Source organism: Orycteropus afer, unplaced genomic scaffold (genome assembly GCF_000298275.1).
Source record: "Orycteropus afer afer isolate SDZICR_OR568_19922 unplaced genomic scaffold, OryAfe1.0 scaffold00502, whole genome shotgun sequence".
Taxonomy (NCBI): domain Eukaryota; kingdom Metazoa; phylum Chordata; class Mammalia; order Tubulidentata; family Orycteropodidae; genus Orycteropus; species Orycteropus afer.
This window is the reverse complement of record NW_006922089.1, coordinates 937124-956122: the sequence shown is the minus strand read 5'-3', so window position 1 is coordinate 956122 and position 18999 is coordinate 937124. Positions and strand designations below refer to the sequence as shown.

The 18999-nt window shown below is 47.7% G+C and overlaps 1 protein-coding gene across 1 annotated transcript in view; it reads right to left on the bottom strand.

The window, feature by feature from the left end:
• Positions 1-7771: 7771 nt before the first annotated feature.
• Positions 7772-18999, bottom strand: part of CRKL (CRK like proto-oncogene, adaptor protein) — a 38454-nt gene continuing 27226 nt past the window's right edge. The window contains exon 3 of the mRNA XM_007955429.1: positions 7772-7906. Within this exon, the coding sequence (XP_007953620.1) occupies positions 7772-7906 (135 nt within the window). The remainder of the gene's footprint in view (positions 7907-18999) is intronic.

Sequence of the window (18999 nt, the reverse complement as noted above, 5' to 3'; positions counted from 1 at the left end):
GTCTATGTGTCTGTCATTATACCAATACCAGGCAGTTTTGACTACTGTGGCTGTATGGTAGGTTTTGAGATCCGGCAGTGAGAGACCTCCTACTTTGTTCTTCTTCTTCAATAGTGCTTTGCTTATCCGAGGTCTCTTTCCTTTCCATATAAAGTTAGTGATTGGTTTTTCCACATCCTTAAAGAATGTTGATTGGATCTGGATTGGGATAGCATTGAATGTATAGATTGCTTTGGGTAAAATAGACATTCTCACAATGTTAAATCTTCCTATCCACGAGCACGATAGGTTCTTCCATTTATGTAGATCTCTTACGGTTTCTTGAAGTAATTTTTATAGTTGTCTTTGTACAGGTCTTTTGTGTCCCTGGTAAGATTTATTACCGAATATTTTATTTTTCTGGTAGCTATCGTAAATGGTATTGATTTCCTTATTTCTTTTTCAGCGATCTCTTTGCTGGTGTAGAGGAATCCAACTGATTTTTGGATGTTGATCTTATATCCTGCTACAATGCTAAATCTCTCAATTAGTTCCAGTAGATTTTTGACTGAGTCTCTTGGGTTTTCTAGGTATAGGATTGTATCATCAGCAAATAGGGATAGTTTGACTTCTTCCTTACCAAACTGGATGCTTTTGATTTCCCTCTTTTGCCTTATGGCCTTGGGTAGTACTTCCAGTACAATATTGAATAAAACTGGTGATAGCGGGCATCCTTTTCTGGTTCCTGTTTGCAAGAGGAATGGTTTCAGTCTCTCTCCATTGAGAATAATGTTGGCTGTTGATTTTGCATAGATGCCCTTTATTATGTTGAGGAGTGTCCCGTCTATTCTTATTTTGCTGAGAGTTTTGATCAGGAATGGGTGTTGGATTTTATCAAATGCTTTTTCTGCATCAATTCATATGATCATGTGGTTCTTCTCCTTTGTTTTATTTATGTAGTGGATGACGTTGACTGTTTTTCTATTGTTGAACCATCCTTGCATATGTGATATGAACCCCACTTGGTCATAATGAATGATTTTCTTGATATGTTGTTAGAGTCTATTGTCTTAGATTTTGTTGAAGATTTTTGCATCTATATTCATGAGGGATATTGGTCTGTAGTTTTCCTTTTGAGTGATCTTTGCCTGGTTTTGATATCAAGGTTATGTTTGCTTTATAAAATGAGTTAGGGAGGATTTCACCCTTTTCTTTGTTTTGGAATAATCTGAGTAGGAATGGTGTCAGTTCTTCTCTGAATGCGTGGTAGAATTCTCTGGTGACCGTTTGTGCCAGGACTTTTTTTTGTTGTTGTTGGTAATTTTTTGATGACCTGGTTAATTTCTTCTTTTGTTATGGATCTATTCAACTTTTCCATATCTAAGTCTGTGTTAGTTTAGGTAAGTGGTGTGTTTCTAGAAATCTGTCCATTTCTTCCAGATTTTCAAATTTGTTGGAGTACAGTTCTTCATAGTATCCTGACATTATCCTTTTTATTTGTTGGTTCTGTTGTGATGTCACCCATTTCATTTCTTATTCATGTTATTTGTGTTCTCTCCCCCTTTTCCTTTGTTAAATTTGCCAGTGGTTTATAAATTTTATTGATCTTTTCAAAAAACCAACTTCTGGTCTTGTTGATTTTTTCTATTGCCCTTCTATTTTGTTTCATTGATTTCTGCTCGAATCTTGATTATTTCATTTATTCTGGTGATTGTAGGCTTTTCTTGCTGTTCTTTTTCTAATTGTTGGAGATGTTCATCTAAAGTGTGGATTTTGGCTCTTTTTTTCTTGATGTGTATAGTTATTGCTATAAATTGGCCTCTGATCACTACTTTTGCTGTGTCTCAAAGATTCTGGTATGTTGTGTTTTCACTCTCGTTTGATTCAAGCAATTTTTGAATTTCATTTTTTATTCTTCTCTTACCCAGTCTTTCGTAAGGAGGGTGTTGTTCAGTTGCCACGTGTTAACTCTTTTTCTGTTGATCTTCCTATTGTTCATTGCTAATTTGATACCATTATTATCTGAGAATACTGCTTTGCAATATTTCAAAGTTTTAAAATTTATTTAGGCTTGCTCTATGTCCTAACATTTGGTCTATTACAGAAAATGTTCCATGTGCACTGGAGAAGACTGTATACTGTGTTGTTGGATGAAGTGCTCTGCAGATGTCTACAAGGTCAAGTTGGTGGACTACATTGTTTAGCTCTTCTGCATCTTTGTTGAGTTTCTTTCCAGTTGTTCTATCTTTCATTGAAAGTGGTGTATTAAAGTCTTCTTTAACTCCACAGATGACTGTGGAGTCATCTATTTGCCTCAAAGGCCCAGAGTCTTTGGCCCAGTAATCCTACTCTGGAGAACCGTCCTAAAACACGTCTGTTGTGTGAAAACCCAAAACTCACAGCCATCAAGTTGATTCTGACTCATAGCACCCCTAGAGGACAGGGTAGAATTGCCCCACAGGGTTTCCAAGGCTGTCAATCTTCACAGAAGCAAAGCCCAAACCACACCCACTGCCTGGAGTCGATTCCAACTCACAGCGCCCCTAGAGGACAGAGTGGAACTGCCCCACAGGGTCTCCAAGGCTGTCAGTCTTTACGGAAGCCCCCTGCCACATCTTTGTTCCAAAGAATGACTTGTGGGTTCAAACCATCGACCTTTCAGTTAGCAGCTGAGTGCTTAGGCGCTGTACCACCAGGGCTCCGTGTATGAAATGCCACCTTCTTCACCACAGCGGAGTTTCTGATGGTGTAAAGTCAGGCCGGACCTCTGTGGCCCTCAATGGGGGCTGACCGAACGAGTGGCCGTCCATCCTTGCGTGTGGTAAGATGAAAAAGAATGACAACATACAACCTCCAACAGACTAAGGTGCAGAACTGTGAGTGGTCCGTGCGCTTGTGTAAAGGGAAACTTTAGTTAGTAGTTACATGCTATTTGCTTTAAGAGAACGACTCTGGAAAGACATGTACCAAATGGGAAACAGGGCAACCGTGGGGTGCTGGGGCAGGAGACCCTTCACGTGCCGGCCAGTCTGAACGCTGCTTCTAAAGACGCAGGCATGTGTGGTGGCTGCAGACTGACATTTGTAGAAGGCTGGCCCTTGCGTTCCCCTGCCAAGGCCCCTCATCCCCTTAGCTGTCCCCGAAGCAGCACCCACTGGACCCACCCACCCCACCTTCTCAGACCTGGCTGCCTGGCACTACTTCCCACTGCCCTGGCTTCTTGGGGCCCTGGCGGGCAGGTGGGGGCTGTGGTTTTGGGGACTGCAGAGTGGGGATGTGCTGTGGGGGTGTTCCACCCCCAGGACCCCTATTCCAGGAGCCAGGGAAGGCTCTCTGGGGCCTGAGACAGGCAAGCCAACAAGGTGGGTCCCAGAGGGGTTGGCTTTGCTCCCACACTGCTGACTGAGGGCCACCCCAGCCACTCACCAGGGTCACGGGTGAAGGGTGACTTGTCAGAAGCTGGAAGACATGCAGAGACACAAGCTAGCGGCTGAAGACGCAGTGCTAGGGCTGCCAGTCAGTCAGGTCACCGCACCCCAGCCACCCTCTAAGGCACCAGCTGGTCCTAGTGTGAGCATGGGGTCTTCAGAGGGGCCTGGGACCCGGGGGGGGGGGGCGTCACTGACTTGGACAGGACAGTGTGGAAGGGGCTCTGGGGAAGGACCAGTCGTGTCACAGGGTCTATTGCTGGCTAGGGTCGTCCTTGGCCTGGGCCTCTAGCGCCAGCACTCCAGGTGACCTGGCAGGGTATGTTTCCAGACTTCCAGACTCTGCCCAGCACAGAAGACACAAACATACCTTCTGAAATAGACAGCCTCCACAGGCATCTCCGAGGGTATTATTTTCCCCTGAATGAGCTGATAAACCATTTTTCATCATTCTAAGACAAGTGTTTTTGCTCAAATTCAAGGGAAGCCTGACAGCACATCTGAGGTTACCACCAGAAAATGTGTAGGAGCAACATGCACAGGTGGGCCGAGGGCTCTGGTTATGTCAGAGATGAAACATGCTGAGTGGGGGACAGTGGGGGCCCAGGCTGGGGATGAGGCCACCCAGTGCTGTCTCCGGCCCACTCCACTCATAAGTCAAGAGAGTTCAATGGGAGGGCCATGTATAGAAAGACAAAGCCAGCTGGACAGGCATGCCGCCCTAACCTGGGACGAGGCGTGGCTGCTCCTGTCCTTGACTTTTGCTTTTTAGCTTCTACTGAACAAATACTTAACGGAAGCCTGAACATATGGAAGTCTAGCAGGAGGAAAAAACCCCAAGTTCTCCTTGGTGGCACAAAGTGTGGGAACAACTGTATCATCCTGGGGCCCCGGGAGGCCGGGCTGAGCACCAGGCGCCCCCATGGCACCACAGAGCTCAGGCGCTGGCTACACTGGGCGGCTGAGCGTGGTCCTTGGGGTGCCCAAGTGGGGAAAGGGTCACCAACAGTGGCAAGGTTGGGCCTTAGAACCCCTGTCCGAGGCCTGCCTAATGCTCCCTGGGGAGAGTCTGGAGGCTACTGAGGCCGAGTGCCTCCATACAGCATGGAGGAGACATGCACACACCAAAGCCGCCGCTGCCGCCACCACCGGCTGATGCAAGTTTTATTGAGACAATGTACAAAGAGGCCGCGGGGAACAGTGTTTAGATGCCGAGAGGACCAGTCGCGCAGAATGCAGTACAAGAATCAAAAGGCACTGATCTGTTAAGAAAGACACATGATGGAGTCTAAGAATATAAGTCATTTAATACTGTTAATTTTATAGCACAAAATAAAACAAGCTATGATCCCCAAAAATAATTTTAACAGCTCAACACAGAAAATATTATTGCCTGAAGTTTATGGTCTTTAAGTTACAGGTCAGAGAAGTTTGGGGGTGATGGTGTTGTTTGAGAAGACACAGTGAAGACCGTCTAAGAAGCAAGGCCACTGCTCCTCCTGCTGAGACAGCGGGGTGTCCTGGAGAACTGCCCCCCACTCTGCCAGCATGTGCCGTCCACACTGACAGCACTTACCGGGGACGCGCTTCTCCGGTCCCAGAGGGTGGACATCCAGGCAGTGCTCGGTGGAGGCCACAGAAAGCATTAGTCTTAGGGTCTGGGGTTAAAACAATCGGGCACTCACTCATTTTAAGAGGTTAATGAGCATAATATTAAAGGATTAAATTAGAAACACCTGGCACACACGCACACAAAAAACAGCATCCTCCCTTTGCAAAAACAGATGTTCACATCCCTGTGAGCAAACGTTGACGGGGCAGGGGGCTGGCCTCGGGGGCCGCCTTGTCTGTAAACAGCTGTGCAGAGGGTGCAGCATGCTGCCAGGTGCTTGGGCTCCGGGGGCTGCCGCTGTCCTCCCCTTGGTCAGCTTTCCAGCTGTGAGCGCAGAAGATGACTGCTGGCGGAGACCCAAGGCGCCATGCGGCAGCAGTCAGCGGGGCCTCTGCTTGGTTCTGGTGCCATTGAAGGCTGCCACACAGCTCTGAGGGACCAAGGCTCTTGGGTGAGGGCCTTCCCAGGGTCATTGTGTTTTGATTCAAACTGTCAACACCCTTTAGTACACAGTTTCTTTCTGTTCCAAGTCAAAACTCAGAGACAGTTAATTTGACAGCAAACATTTTCTTAAACGACACACAGTGGGGCAGAGCCAGCAGCCTTGGGGACAGTTGAGAAGGAAACCCCCGGGTGCAGCAGCTCCTGGGGCCGGTCTCTTCGCTGTGTGAGCGCTTCGGGGCTCACACGGGTGGGGCTGACCTGCAAGCAACGCCGAGGTGGCGGGGCTGCTGCTCCTGCCTCCAGTGAGCGCAGTGATCTCCTGGCCCCAGGTCTGCAGTGACGACTGCGGAAACCTATCTCAAGAGCTCAGAACTGAGATCCCGGGCCAAGTGTCCTGGGCAGTCCTGCAGACGTCCTCACGGGCTGGAGCCAGGAGCTGACTTGCTGTGGGACCAACCTTAGGTTTCCAGGGGTTGGCTCTGAAGGGTCCGCTTGATACAGGGCCTGTACACAGGGCTGAAAGGAAACCCTGCTTTCCAAAGTGGCCAGGCACTGCTCGTGCGCCGAGCCAGTCGCAGCATCCGTGTCAGAACGTGCCGAGGTGCTCAGCTCAACGTGGCTTCAAGAGGGCTGAGGGTTCGTGCCCTCTTTCAACAAGGCAACACATTTTACCTCCGACTGAACTGATGTGGATAAGGGCAGGCTGAGCCATTCCATGTCAACGGACAAGCCCAGTTTCTGAGCCGGGACTCGGGCCGGACCGGGCTGAGCTCCCAGGAGAAGTGTTGACAGGCACCATCAGAACGGCTGTAACTTGAGGAGCAAGGGCTCATGGCTGAGTGTCTTCCAGAAACCTGCAGCTAAAGTGATTTTTTTCAACCAGCCATTCATTTCGTCATCTGGGGGAGTGCTTCCATTGACATGGCCCAACAGATGCTGATTTACAGAGAAACCGAAAAATGGCTGTGCCAGCAGCGTGCTCCGAACCTGCACAGAGAGGGTGTGGCCACAGCACGTGCTCAGAAGTGGTACCAAGTTTCTCCATAGGTCACTGTGACATTTCTCGGTCTCTCACAGCGTCCAGAAGACAGACAGGCTGGCCTGTGGAGTTTGAGCTCAATCCACTCTGTGCGGCAGACAAGGGTGTGGCCCCACATCTGGACATGGTGGCCGGTAAGAGCAGGCCTCGAGCTAACGTGACGGTGCTTCACCCCACACTGGTGAATGGGCAACTGGTTAATGGTTCTCTCTGGTCATCAAAACACTCCACGGCTGATGCAGGGCCCACTCGCAGAGCCTGCTTCTCCTCACCTAGGAGGCACCGTGGACACAGACCACGGACCAGGGTCAGCAGCAGAATGCTCATGGGCAGCCAGACAAGACTGGACCAGCAAGAAGGGCCACATCTCAGGAGGCCAAGGGCCAGGTAACGATTCTGCAAATAACCTCACCTTTTAAAGAAACTGTTAAGTCCCACCCCTTAAAAGGACACATTCATTGGAAAGCTGGGCAGAAAGCCAGCTTTCCGTGACAGAAAACGTCCCAGCCACGCACCACTTGACACTTTGCGGACTCTGTAACCCCAGAGGCTGTGCACACCCACTGGCACTCTGATACCACAGATTTTTGTGTGTGTCTGTGTTGTTAGCTGTGTTTTACTGGTGACACCACGACAGCCAAGGTCCCGCCGCAGGGCTTTTCTCTTCCCCGTCCCTTAGTCAAGCAGCTTCACGTGGCAGCCCAGGGGCACGTGTCACTTCTTCCGATGTGACACAAATCCAACCTGCTACTTACAAACCTGTTCAGAACACACACGTCTAGTTCATTAGTCTTCCAAAACCAAACCAAACCAAACCAAACCAAAAGGAAAGCCAGACTTGGGGAGTATAGGACACAATTCTCTCTTCTCCAAGGCTCCCTGCCTCTGCTCCCCAAAGGAAGACGACGGCAGCCAGCTCCTGCTTAGGGGAGCAGCCTCAAGCGTCTCCTGGTGAACATGACACATGGGGAAGGGATGAGATGGAAGAGCCCTTCGATCCTTGTCAACGTCTCTCCACTCGTGTGCTTCCACCAGGATTTCCAGTTTATGATCCCAAAGAACTCTACAATCGGCTACTTGGTGACAACACGACTATGGTACAAACGCCGGCAGGCAGCCTGCTGTGTACGTTCCGGAGGTGAGAGGTGCCCGTCCGCAGAGAGCGGGCGCTGGAAGGCGGTGGCACTTGTCCATGAGAGAGAATGCATTCCCGCTTCAAAGGCGACGAGGACAGGCAGGACACGAAGCAGCAGGTGCGGGCGGCAGCTGTCACTCATTTTCATCCGGGTTCTGAGGGTCAAAGATTTTGACATGCGTGAAGGGGAACAGCCCCTTGCGCCCATTCACCTCGCCTTCCCACTGGCCATTTATATTCATCCTTGTGACTTTCACGATGTCACCAACCTGCAAGGGTGGGAAAAGGGATAGTTAGCATTTTCTTTGCAAACTGAGGGAAGAGAAGGCTGACGTCACATCACAGCACTGTCCTCCCAGAGCAACTTGGAGAGTCTTGTGGTGAAAACACACACACGACAACCCCCAACCTAACAACACCCCCACTCACCGCTCAGGGACACTGGGGACACTGTCCGTGCTGTGCCACCATTACTGCTGCCCTTTCCCGGAACAGCCCACCACCACTAGCAGAAACTCAATGCCCCATGAACAAAGTTTCCCTTTTCCCCCTCCCTCCTACCCCTGGTGACGTATACTAATAATCTTTGGTACATACACACACACACGTACACACAATGCCCCCCCAGGCTATATAGGAATCCCCCCCCAGTTCCCTCCCCATCCCTAACAACTGAGAAAGTAAGTTCCCTTCTTGACTTTTTACAATAACGGACCAATACAGTATTTGTCCTTCTGTGATTGACTTATTGCACTGAGCATAATGTCCTCCAAATTCATCCACATTATGTGGTGTTCTGCAGATTCTACGTTATTCTTTAGGGTTACATAGTATTCCATTGTGTGCATGTAGCAGAGTTTGGTTATCCATTCTTCTGTTGATGGGCACCTAGGTTGTTTCCATCTTTTGGCTATTGTAAATAGTAGTGCGATGAACATGGGTGTGCATGTATCTGTTCTTATCCTGACTCTCACTTCTTTAGGATATGCACCTGGTAGTGGAATTGCTGCATCGGTCGGTATTTCTAATTTCGGCTTTTTAAGGAATCGCCATCTGGAGTTGCCTTTAGGACCCACTGGTCTTTGGTCAGAGCTCAGACTTAAAGCCAAAAAGGCACAGGCACTGCTCGTCGGCCCAGCATGCTTTGCCTCTGCCCGGGGTCTGTGCAAGAAGCACCTCTGAGCAGACAGTGACCTGTGTGCTTTTCTTGGAGTAGCTGCTAACCTCGACAGGACAGAAATGGACACCTGACTTCCTGTGAACGGTTAAAGTCACACAAAAAGGTATACCGAGGAAAAAAAAGTCTCCACCCAAATCCACACGGGTTGCATCTGCCGTCCTGGAAGCCTCCGTCCTCATGCCATGTCCCCCACGGAGCAGGCAGTCTCTTGATGCCGGCTCTCCCTGCTGCGGACAGTCCCTGGGAGAGGGATGCAGGCTTGAAGTGTCTTTTAGTGTTGACCTGCACGTGCAGTGTGGGAAACCTTCTGTCCACCGCCAGAGACGGGCACCCCCCCACGCACTCTGCCAACTGAAGGAAGATATGTCTAGGCAGGCGTTCACTCCGGACACCCACAGAGCTCTAAGGGATGTGTTAGGGGTCTAACAAACGTCAGACTGGGGCTCCAAGTTTTAAACTCTATTGTACAGATTATAATGAAAAACTTGTTCCAACACGACCGCACTGACTCGTTAGCAGGTGCTGCCCCACTGTGCCGCTTTTACGCAGCCCATCCTAGGAACGTGGCTGTGTCTGGCATGTGTTTGATTGAAGGCTACCCCCAAAACGGCAAAACAGAACCAAACCCAAAATACCAAACCCACTGCCATCAAGTTGATGCCAACTCACAGCAACCCGGACTGGGTTTCCGAGGCGGTAAACCTTTACAGAAGTAGACTGCCTGGTCTTCCTTCCGCTGAGTGGCTGATAAAAACCAACACAGGAGTAAGCCAGGTGCGGGGGCGGACCTCAGGCGCGTCAGCTGTTCACAACATTATTTCCAATTTCCTCTGCCCATTACGACAGCTATCTGCTTGCCCCAGTTGCCTCATCAAGTAATTCTTAGAAATCTCAACTTATATTAAAAGTTCTTCTCTGTTATATACTGGGGTCTCATGCACTGTTTCACTCGGAAAAACAGGTCTTTTGCTAAAGCTACTGATCTACCAAGTTGGCTGTTTGCAGAGAGTGACCCAGAGTCCAAGAGCAGCCAGGACGGATTTTAAGTCCGTGTGTGTGGCTCTGGACTCCCACTGCCACGGCTTCTAGGCGCTCACAGTCCTCCTTGGAGACCTATCCTGACCTTCCTGGTCACTGAGTGGTCACCACAAAGGAGCTCTGGTGGCACAGTACCTAAGGCATTTATCTGACTGCTAACCAGAAGGCTGGCAGTTCAATAAACCCACCCAGCCACTCTCAGGAAGGAAGAGGGGGCAATCTACTTCTGTAAAGATTTACTGCCTTGGAAACCCAATGGGGGGGTCACCATTAGGGTCGACTGGATGGCAGTGGGTTAGTTTGTTTTTTTTTTGTTTAAGCGGTCACCACGTAGGAGAAAAGAAGAAAAGGAGGTACCCCTGAGGTAGATGTAGAGTGGGAGGTAATCTGTGAAACAGATTTAACTGAGTTATCAATAAGGATGCTCAAAGCTCAAGTGGAAATACCCAAGTCCAGTGATACCGGTTTTTATGCAAAAGGCTAGGTCTAAGGTGAGGGGAGACCTCGGGAATAAGGACCCAGACTCCAGACACTTAACGTAAGATTGGGCATTCTCAAGAAAGCACCTGGAAATGATGCCCTGTACAGCAGGTCTGGAAACACATTGCTGATTCCAAGTCCCTCTACATATGCCACCAGGAAGACACCCTGACAGTGTGCCACCACCAACCAAGTCCTGAGATGAGAGCCTATCACTAGGAAAGGTTCGCTGCGCTAAGGGCAGGGGGAAGGCTGAGTGTGCCACGTGGTCACAGGTTCCGGATGAACAGGCATTCATGTCAGGGACCGGCTGATGACGGCTCCCATCGTCACAGAGGCTTCTGTCTGCCAGTTCTTCCAGACACACGATCACATTCTTTTTTTTTTCCTTTCAGTCTTAGGAGAACATATATGTAATGAAACATCTCCCACTTCAACCATTCATACAAGGACGATTCAGCGACCAACATTATGTTCGCCGTGTTGTACAGCCGTCCCCACTAGCGGTTTCCAAAAGTCCCCATCAGCTTTCACAAAAGTCAATGTCGCACAGGCAACAAATCTCCATTTTCCCTTCCCACCCGTCCCTGGGACCTACTAATAAATTGATTTTTCTATACATCTGTTTTCTTATAGAAAACCAAACTCACTGCCATCGAGTCGGTTCAAGTTACAGCGACCCCTCCTTGGGTTTCCAAGGCAGTATCTCTATGGAAGTAGACTGCTTAATCTTCCCTCTGAGGAGTGGCTGGTGGGTTTGAAACTTCTGGTTAGTACTCAAATGCCTTAGGTACTACACTACCAGAGCCCCCATTTTCTTATATAAGTGAAAACAAAACAAAACAAAAACCACACACAAATCCCACTGCCGCTGAGTCAATTCCGACTCACAGCAACCCCCATTAGGTTTCCAAGGTGATAAACTGGTTTTTTTTCCTCTCACGTTTATTGTGGTGAAAACATACACAATAAGAACTCGCCAACATAATACTTTCACATTCACAGCTCAGGGACATGATGACATTTTTCATGTTGTGCTACCACACTGCTATCCTTTTCCAAAATATCCCACCACCATTATCATAAACTCAACATCCCATAAACATAGGCTTCCCCTTTCCCCCTCCCTCCTACTCCTGGTAACCACTAATAAACTTTGGTTTATTTATCTTTTTTCCTTTTTTTCTAATCAATCTAAAAATTTTCCCTCCCCTCCTATCTCAGGTAACCAACAAAGAACGTTTCCTTTTATGTATAAACCTTTCCTTGACTTTTTACAATAGTGGACTAATACAATATTTGTCCTTATGTGATTGACTTATTTCACTCAGCATCATGTCCTCCAAGTTCGCCCGTGTTATGCAGTGTTTTGCAGATTCTACATTATTCTTTAGGGTTGCATAGTATTCCATTGTGTGTATGTACCACAGTTTAGTTATCAATTCCTGTTGATGGACACTTAGGTTGTTTCTATCTCTTTGCTACTGTAAATAGTGCTGTGATGAACATGGCTGTGCATGTATCTGTTCTTGTCCTGGCTCTCACTTCTTTAGGATATGTACCTAGTAATGAGACTGCTGGATCCAATGGTATTTTCTATTTCCAACTTTTTAAGGAACTGCCATACTGATTTCCACAGTGGTTGTATCGCTTGACAGTCCTACCAGCAGCGTACGAGAGTCCCGATCTCAAGGCGGTAAATCTTCAGGAACTGGATTCATGTTCAAACCAAACTCAAACTCGCAGTCATCGAGTCGATTCTGATTCATAGGGACCCCTGCTGGGTTTCTGAGGCTGTAAGTCTTTACAGAAGTAGACTGCCCAGTCTTCCTTCCCCGGAGCTGCCAATGCTCTGGTTAGCAGTCACATGCCGGACGCGCTACACCACCCGAGCTCCTCTTCATGTAAGTGAGGTCACGCACTCCTTGTCCTCGTGTGACTGACTGACTTCCCTCAGCTTCGTGGCTTGGAGCCCCACCGTACACAGCGTGCATCTGGCTTCACTTCTCCCACTGGCTGAGGACTCTGCTGTGCCGGTGCGCTACACTTTGGTCATTCCGCCACCCACTCATGGGCACTGAGGTCGTCTCTACTCTTGGGGTTACTGTGAATAATGCTGCAATGAACATCGGTGTACGTCTGTCTGTCTGTGTCACCTCTGAGTTCCTTGGGTATAGTCCTTCGGCTACCAGTTGAGCGAGCAGTTTGTGCACCAGCGACTCCAATAGCCATGGGTGGGACATGGTAGCTCACTGACATTTTTATCTGCACTTCCCTACTGACGACTGAACAAACCTGTCTGAGAAGAAGTACAGTCGGAATTCTCCTCAGAAGCAAGGATAGTGTGACTTTGTCTCACGCGCTTTGAACACGTTACCCTGGGGAAGGACATCATGCTTGGTGGAGGGTCAACAAAGCAAAGGAAGACCCCCACGAGGTGGACAGGGGCAGTGGCTGCAATGATGGGCTCAGACACACTGACGACTGCGCTGACACAGGGCTGATGTCCATGGGGTGTCACAAGCCAGAAGGGACCCAGTGGCACCTAACCACCACCACTACCACCACGAACTAATGCAGGAGCCCTGGTGGCCTTAAGATTAAACAGTTCAAACCCACTCAGCAGCTTCTCAGAAGATCGGTCAAGGCCGAAACCCTCTGGGGCAGTTCTCCTCTGTCACACGGGATTGTTACATGCTGAAGACCGAGTTGACAGCACCTAACAACACTGCCACTAACCAAAGACACTGAGGATCTGTTCATTTGCTTATTGGCTGTTTGCATATCTTCTTTGGAGAAATGTCCATTCAAGTTCTTTGCCCATTTTTTGATTGGATTGTTTTTTGTTGTTGAGTTGTAAGAGTTCTTTATGGATTCTGGATGTTAAACCCCTATCAGATACAGGCATTCAAGTATTCCAGTATGTCCTCCTATTCCTTAGGTTGCCTCTTCACTTCTTTTCAGTAAAGCCCTTTGACGCACAGAAGTTTTTTTAATTTTGATGAAGTCCAACTGTTTTGGTTACTGTGTGCAGCTCTAACAGAAATGCCATAGGTAGATGGCTTTAACAAACAGGGGTTTAATTCTCTTACAGTTTTGGAGGCTAGAAGTCCAAGTTCAAAGCACCAGCTCTAGGGGCTGGGTGAAGGCCCCTTGACCTTGGGCTTCAGCTCTGCCCTTACTCCCAGCCCACTGAAGCATGAGGCTCCTCCTAACGCGGGCAGCTTCTGAGGCTGACAAACCCAAGGTCAACAAGTAAAAAGGCATGTTGTTGCTGTTGTCGTGTGCTGTCGAGTTGGACCTGACTCATAGCTACCCCTCCTTGAGTTGCTGAGGCAGTATCACTATGGAAGTAGATCGCCCAACCTTCCTTCCGAGGAGTGGCTGGTGGGTTTGAACCGCCAGCCTTCTGGTTAGCAGTCAAGTGCCTTAGGCACTATGCTACCAGTCCCAAGATTATCAAACAGCATGGCAGCCCGGTGAATAAAGACTTGGCTACATGCAGGGTCCAAGCATGCCATAAAGTTGCCGAGAGCTTTCTGAAAGTTTCTCCTTATGTACCAGAGGCAGCCCACATCCCTAAGGCAGCTTCTCAGCTGCTCCAGTAGATTCCACCGTGGAGTTGATGACCAGTGTCACCATGGGGAATCACTCCATCCAGCTGCCCAGTCATTCAACCAGGCCCGGCCAAACTGACACATGATCTTAAATATTTTGTCTTCTGTTGTTCATGCTTTTAGTGTCCTATCTAAGAATCCACTATAGAACACTGGGTCCTGAGGCATCATCTCTGTTTTCTCCAGCTTTGGTTCTTGTATTCAGGTCACTGGTCCATCTGGAGCTCATTCCTGTACGGTGCATGAGGCACGAATACAACTTCATTCTTTTGCACATGGAGATCCAGCTGTCCCAGCATCACTTACTGGAGAGACAATTCTTTTCCTGTGGATGGATTTTGCACCCTTTGTGAAAAATCAACTCATTATGAATGTATGGGTTTATTTCTGTCATTACTCTGTAAGTCTAGTCTTAGACCAGTACCACACTGTTTTGATTACTGCAGCTTTACAGCAGGTTTACAAGTTGGAAAGTAAAACTTCCAACTTTGTTCTTCTCTTTAAGATTGCTTTCACTACCTGGAGTCCCTTGCAACGCCACATACATCTGAGAACTGGCTTTGCCATTTCTGCAAAGGCTTCTGACATTTGAAGAGGGACTGTGTTGAATTTATTGTTTGAACAACAGAACGAAACAGTGCCGGTCCCATGCCAGGACCTGTTTATCTGGGTCTTCCTTATTTTCTTTCAGTTACGTTTTCAGTGTATGCAAGCTTTATCCTTTTAGATGCTATTATGAATGGCACCGTTTATCTCATTTCCTTTTCACATCGCTCAGTGCTGGTGTATTAAAAACCCAGCTGACTTCTGTGTGTTGGCCTCACACGGAGTCACCATTCTGAATTCATTTATCTGCTCTAGTAGCTTTCTTAAGGAGCTCTGGTGTAAAAATGCCTAAGGCATCTGACTGCTAACCAGAAGGTTGGCAGTTCAAACCCACCAGCCACGCTGCAGAAGGAAGACAGGGCAACCTACTTCTGTAAAGATTTACCACCTTGGAAACCCAAACGGGGTCACTGTGAGTTGGAAATGATTTGACAGCAGTGAGCTTGGTTTGTTTTGGTTTTGATTAGCTTTCTTGTGGCTCCTTTGGGAGTCTATATATGGGATCATGCCCACCCTACCCATCATACCCTATGGGGGTAGTTCTACTCTGTCCTGTGGGATCACTATGAGTCAGAAATGACTTTACACCCATGTGAGATTTTCATAAATGCCTTTACTGGACTGAGCGATTGCCCTGTGTTCCTGGTTCACTCAGTGTTATTAAGAACGGCATCGGGCTGTTTCAAACGCCTTTCTGGCACTGGGTGAACGATCGCATGGCTCTTCCCCTCCCTTCCACTCATAGAGTTAGTATATTACCTTGGCTGGTTTCTAACAGTGAATGGACTCCCTTTGGCTCCTGGAGTAAATTCCACTTGGCCACAGTGCACACTCCTTGCACTATGGTGCTGGATTCATTGGCCTCGAGTCTGTGGAGGATGCGCGTGTCCATATTCCCAAGGGAAATTGGCCACACGTCTCTGTTTTTTGTCATGTTGTTGACTTTGGTATCAAGGTGGTGCTGGCCTCAAAAAATGAGTCAGGAAGTGCTCCCTCCTTTATCTTCTCGGAATAGATGCAGAAGGATTAGTGTCAACTCTTATCAAATGTTTGGGAGACTTTTCTAGTGAAGTCGTCTGGTCCCAGACATGTTTGCTGGGAGGTTTTTAATTACGGATTCAATATCTTCACTTGTTATGGGTGTGCTGAGATTTTCCTTACTTCTCATTTATTTATTTGTTTGTTTATTTGAAGATTTTTCTATTCCTTTTTCAGTCAGTTTAGCAGTGAGGTTTGTTGATTTTCTTGATCTTTTCAAAGAACCAACTTCTGGCTTTGCTAAGTCTCTGTACTGTTCCTTAATTGCCTAGTACTCTTTTTTCCACACTGAGGGAGAAACCACCCAGTGTCCATCAACAGATAAGTGGGTAACGTAGCACCAACAAAAGAATGTTACTCAGCCATGAAGAGATGGGACGTTCTGGGGTATGCTGTGACGGGTACACACAGAACATGACACCGAGTGAGAAGAGTCTGACGGAAAAGGAGCTCACGTATATGAAACATCTAGAATTAGTAAACGCACAGATGACCCAAGTTGATTAGTGGTTCCTGGGAGCTGGTGGGAGGGAGGAAGGGGAGGTTACTGTTGAAAAAGTACTTGGTTTCACTAATAATGCATGTGAGCACAAGCTTATTTTCACTAAGAGTCGACATGACCACAGCCTCATGTACTGAGCCCAGAAAAACTAGATGATGTCCGGCTACCACTACCGAGTCTTCTGATCAGGGTAGCAACAGATAAACCCTGACAGACCAGGAGAGAGATGTGCAAGGGAATTCAAATTCTTGAAAAGTTTACACTTACTGGACTGGTTGAGACGACAGGACTCCGCAAGACTACTGAACGGAGATATGCTTTAAACCTCAAACTGAAACTATCCCTTGAGGTCACCTTTTAGCTAAGTAACAGATTTACTCATAAAATAAAGACTATCACCCATGAGTAATGAGCTCCTTTAAGAAAAGTCATGTGTAGGAGACAAAATGGTCAAAAATTGCTCTGAAGGAAGCTGAGAAGGTAAGTGGGCAGAGGAGCAAGAGGACTGGAAGGGGTCCGAGAAATGAAGGCGCGCGGTGACGCACCGTGACAAACGCAACCAAGCTCACATGAGCAACCTGAGCAGAAATCACTCAACGGAACCTCATGTGCTGTAGAAATTTCACCTGAAACAAAACAGTAATTAAAAAAAAAAAAAAGTACTGTTTCTGCTTGGGGTGAGAAAAAATGTTTATAATACAGCATGGTTGCCTGCAGTTATGGTTACTGAACTGTACACTTAAAAATGGTTTAAATGGCAAACTTGTTATATATATTTGGCACAATAAAAGTGAAAAATTTGTTGTAAAATACTCAAGGGGAAGAAACTTATAACAAATGAAATGATGATTTTACTCTGGTCCTGCCTAAAAAGGAAATAAAAAAACTTAGGGGAAACACTGAGTAGATTTATTAGAATTATGTTTTAAAGTATTTGGTACATATTAAGACCTCTGTCCTGGGAAAAAAGTGCAGCTGGAATGCTCCTGGGAAGCGACCATGGCCAGACTCCGTCTCACCTACTTTGGTCATGTGGTCAGAAGGGAACATTCCCTGGAGAAGGATGTCATGCTTGGCAAAGTGGAGGGTCAGCAATAAAGGGGAAGACCCTCAATGAGATGGATTGAGACAGTGGCTGCAATGATGGGGTCAAGCAGCACCAGGACTGTGAGGCCGGAGCAGGACCGGGCGGCGTTTCCTTCTGTTGTACCCAGGGTCACTATGACTCAGAGCTGACTGGATGGCACCTAACAACAACAACAACAACAACAAAGACTTCTCAAAGAAAATATTGAAGAATCGAAACTGAAGTTTCTCTCAAGCGCTGTGTTTTCTTTACAGATAGTGGGAAGAGAAATGTCCTTTGAACTCGTAACTGCTATCACACAGCATCCAAGAGTGGCTTTGACAGCTTATCGGCATCCACACATGAACCATGAAGAGTTTTTTGTAATTATGAACAAGTGCCATGTTCTCTAAAATGGACCAAAGACTTAATTTTAGAATGTTCTTTTCTTAACTTGCAGAAGTCACATGAAACAAGAACATGCTTAAATAGTGTTTAAATTGTGACATTTCTGTTTAAAGATACCTGTAGGATTGGGTGGGCAGGGACATTCTACTGTGAAGGAGAACCTTGAGTTATGGGAGAGACCTTGCAGACGTCATGTAGCTGGAAGTTAAAGGTCTATCGGAACCTAGAATCATGACTTATGTCCACGATCTTTTTTTTTTTTTCAAATTGACTGTGATACAGGTGAAAGTCGACAGAGAACATTCATTTTCCATACAGCAGTTTACACCCATTTTGCTCCATGGCACTGACTGTAATTCCTTACCCTGCTATAGCTGCGACAGCTCTCCTCCCACTTCTTCCCCGTAGTTCCCTTTTCCCCCGTGTCCTTCCCCCCATGCACTTCCGCCCCTTGACTATCTCCCTGTGCAAACGCTGCCCTTCCCTTCTCCCAGGATTTATCTCTCTCCAAGGAGTGTATCTACCTGATGTAAATGTTCACCCAGTTGCTTGTCTGTTATATGGCTGGAAGGCATGGCAGTGAGTTCAGTTCCAGACCTGAAAGGTGACTAGGGGCCATGCTCCCGGAGGTCTCACCAGGCTCCATCAGCCCAGCAAACCTGGTCTTCTTATTACGATTTTGAGCTCGTCTGTGTCCACGATCTCATAATCTTATTTCCACTAAAAAAACAGCGTTTAAATGCAAACAGGTTGGTGTTGCTAGTTGCTGTGACATGGATTCTGCCCCCACGCCCTGGGCCACCTGCCACCACGTATGCCACCCCAGCCCATCCAGTGCTGCTCCTTACCCACCCACCACAATCCTGCTCCCCCAGCTCACTAAGGAGCCCCGGATCCCAAGTCTACAGTCCAATTTCAGCCTGAACCTCTGTGACTACTCTGTGGCATTCAAAGTCTTAAGACCTCATCCACCTTCTGCATGGAAAAGCTCTTGCCACCACCTTATCCCTCTCCTTTTTTTGTGGTAGTTTGGAAGCTAATCTTGAAAGGTGGGTACTGTTCCCAGTTTGAGCTCATGAAAGCCTCTGTGAAGTCAGGGACTCCAGGCATTTTCCCCGTTTCTGGCAGACATGCCCAAGGGGGCTCCATTCTCTGCATATCGAAGTCACCCCCGAACCCGCTTAGCACCACCAGATAGCACTCTCTGAAGGAGAGAACCAGGTGATGCATTTTTGCTCCCCACACAGGCCTGTCCCACAGGCCTGTCATGAACTACGTGTAAGAGCTCAGGGGTTCCGGTGGCACAGTGGTTACAGCACTGGGCTGCTAACTGCAAGGCTGCAGCTCAAACCCGGCAGCTGCTGCGCAGGAGAAAGACGAGACTGACAGCAGTCTGTGAAGACTGACAGCCCTGGAGACCCTCTGGG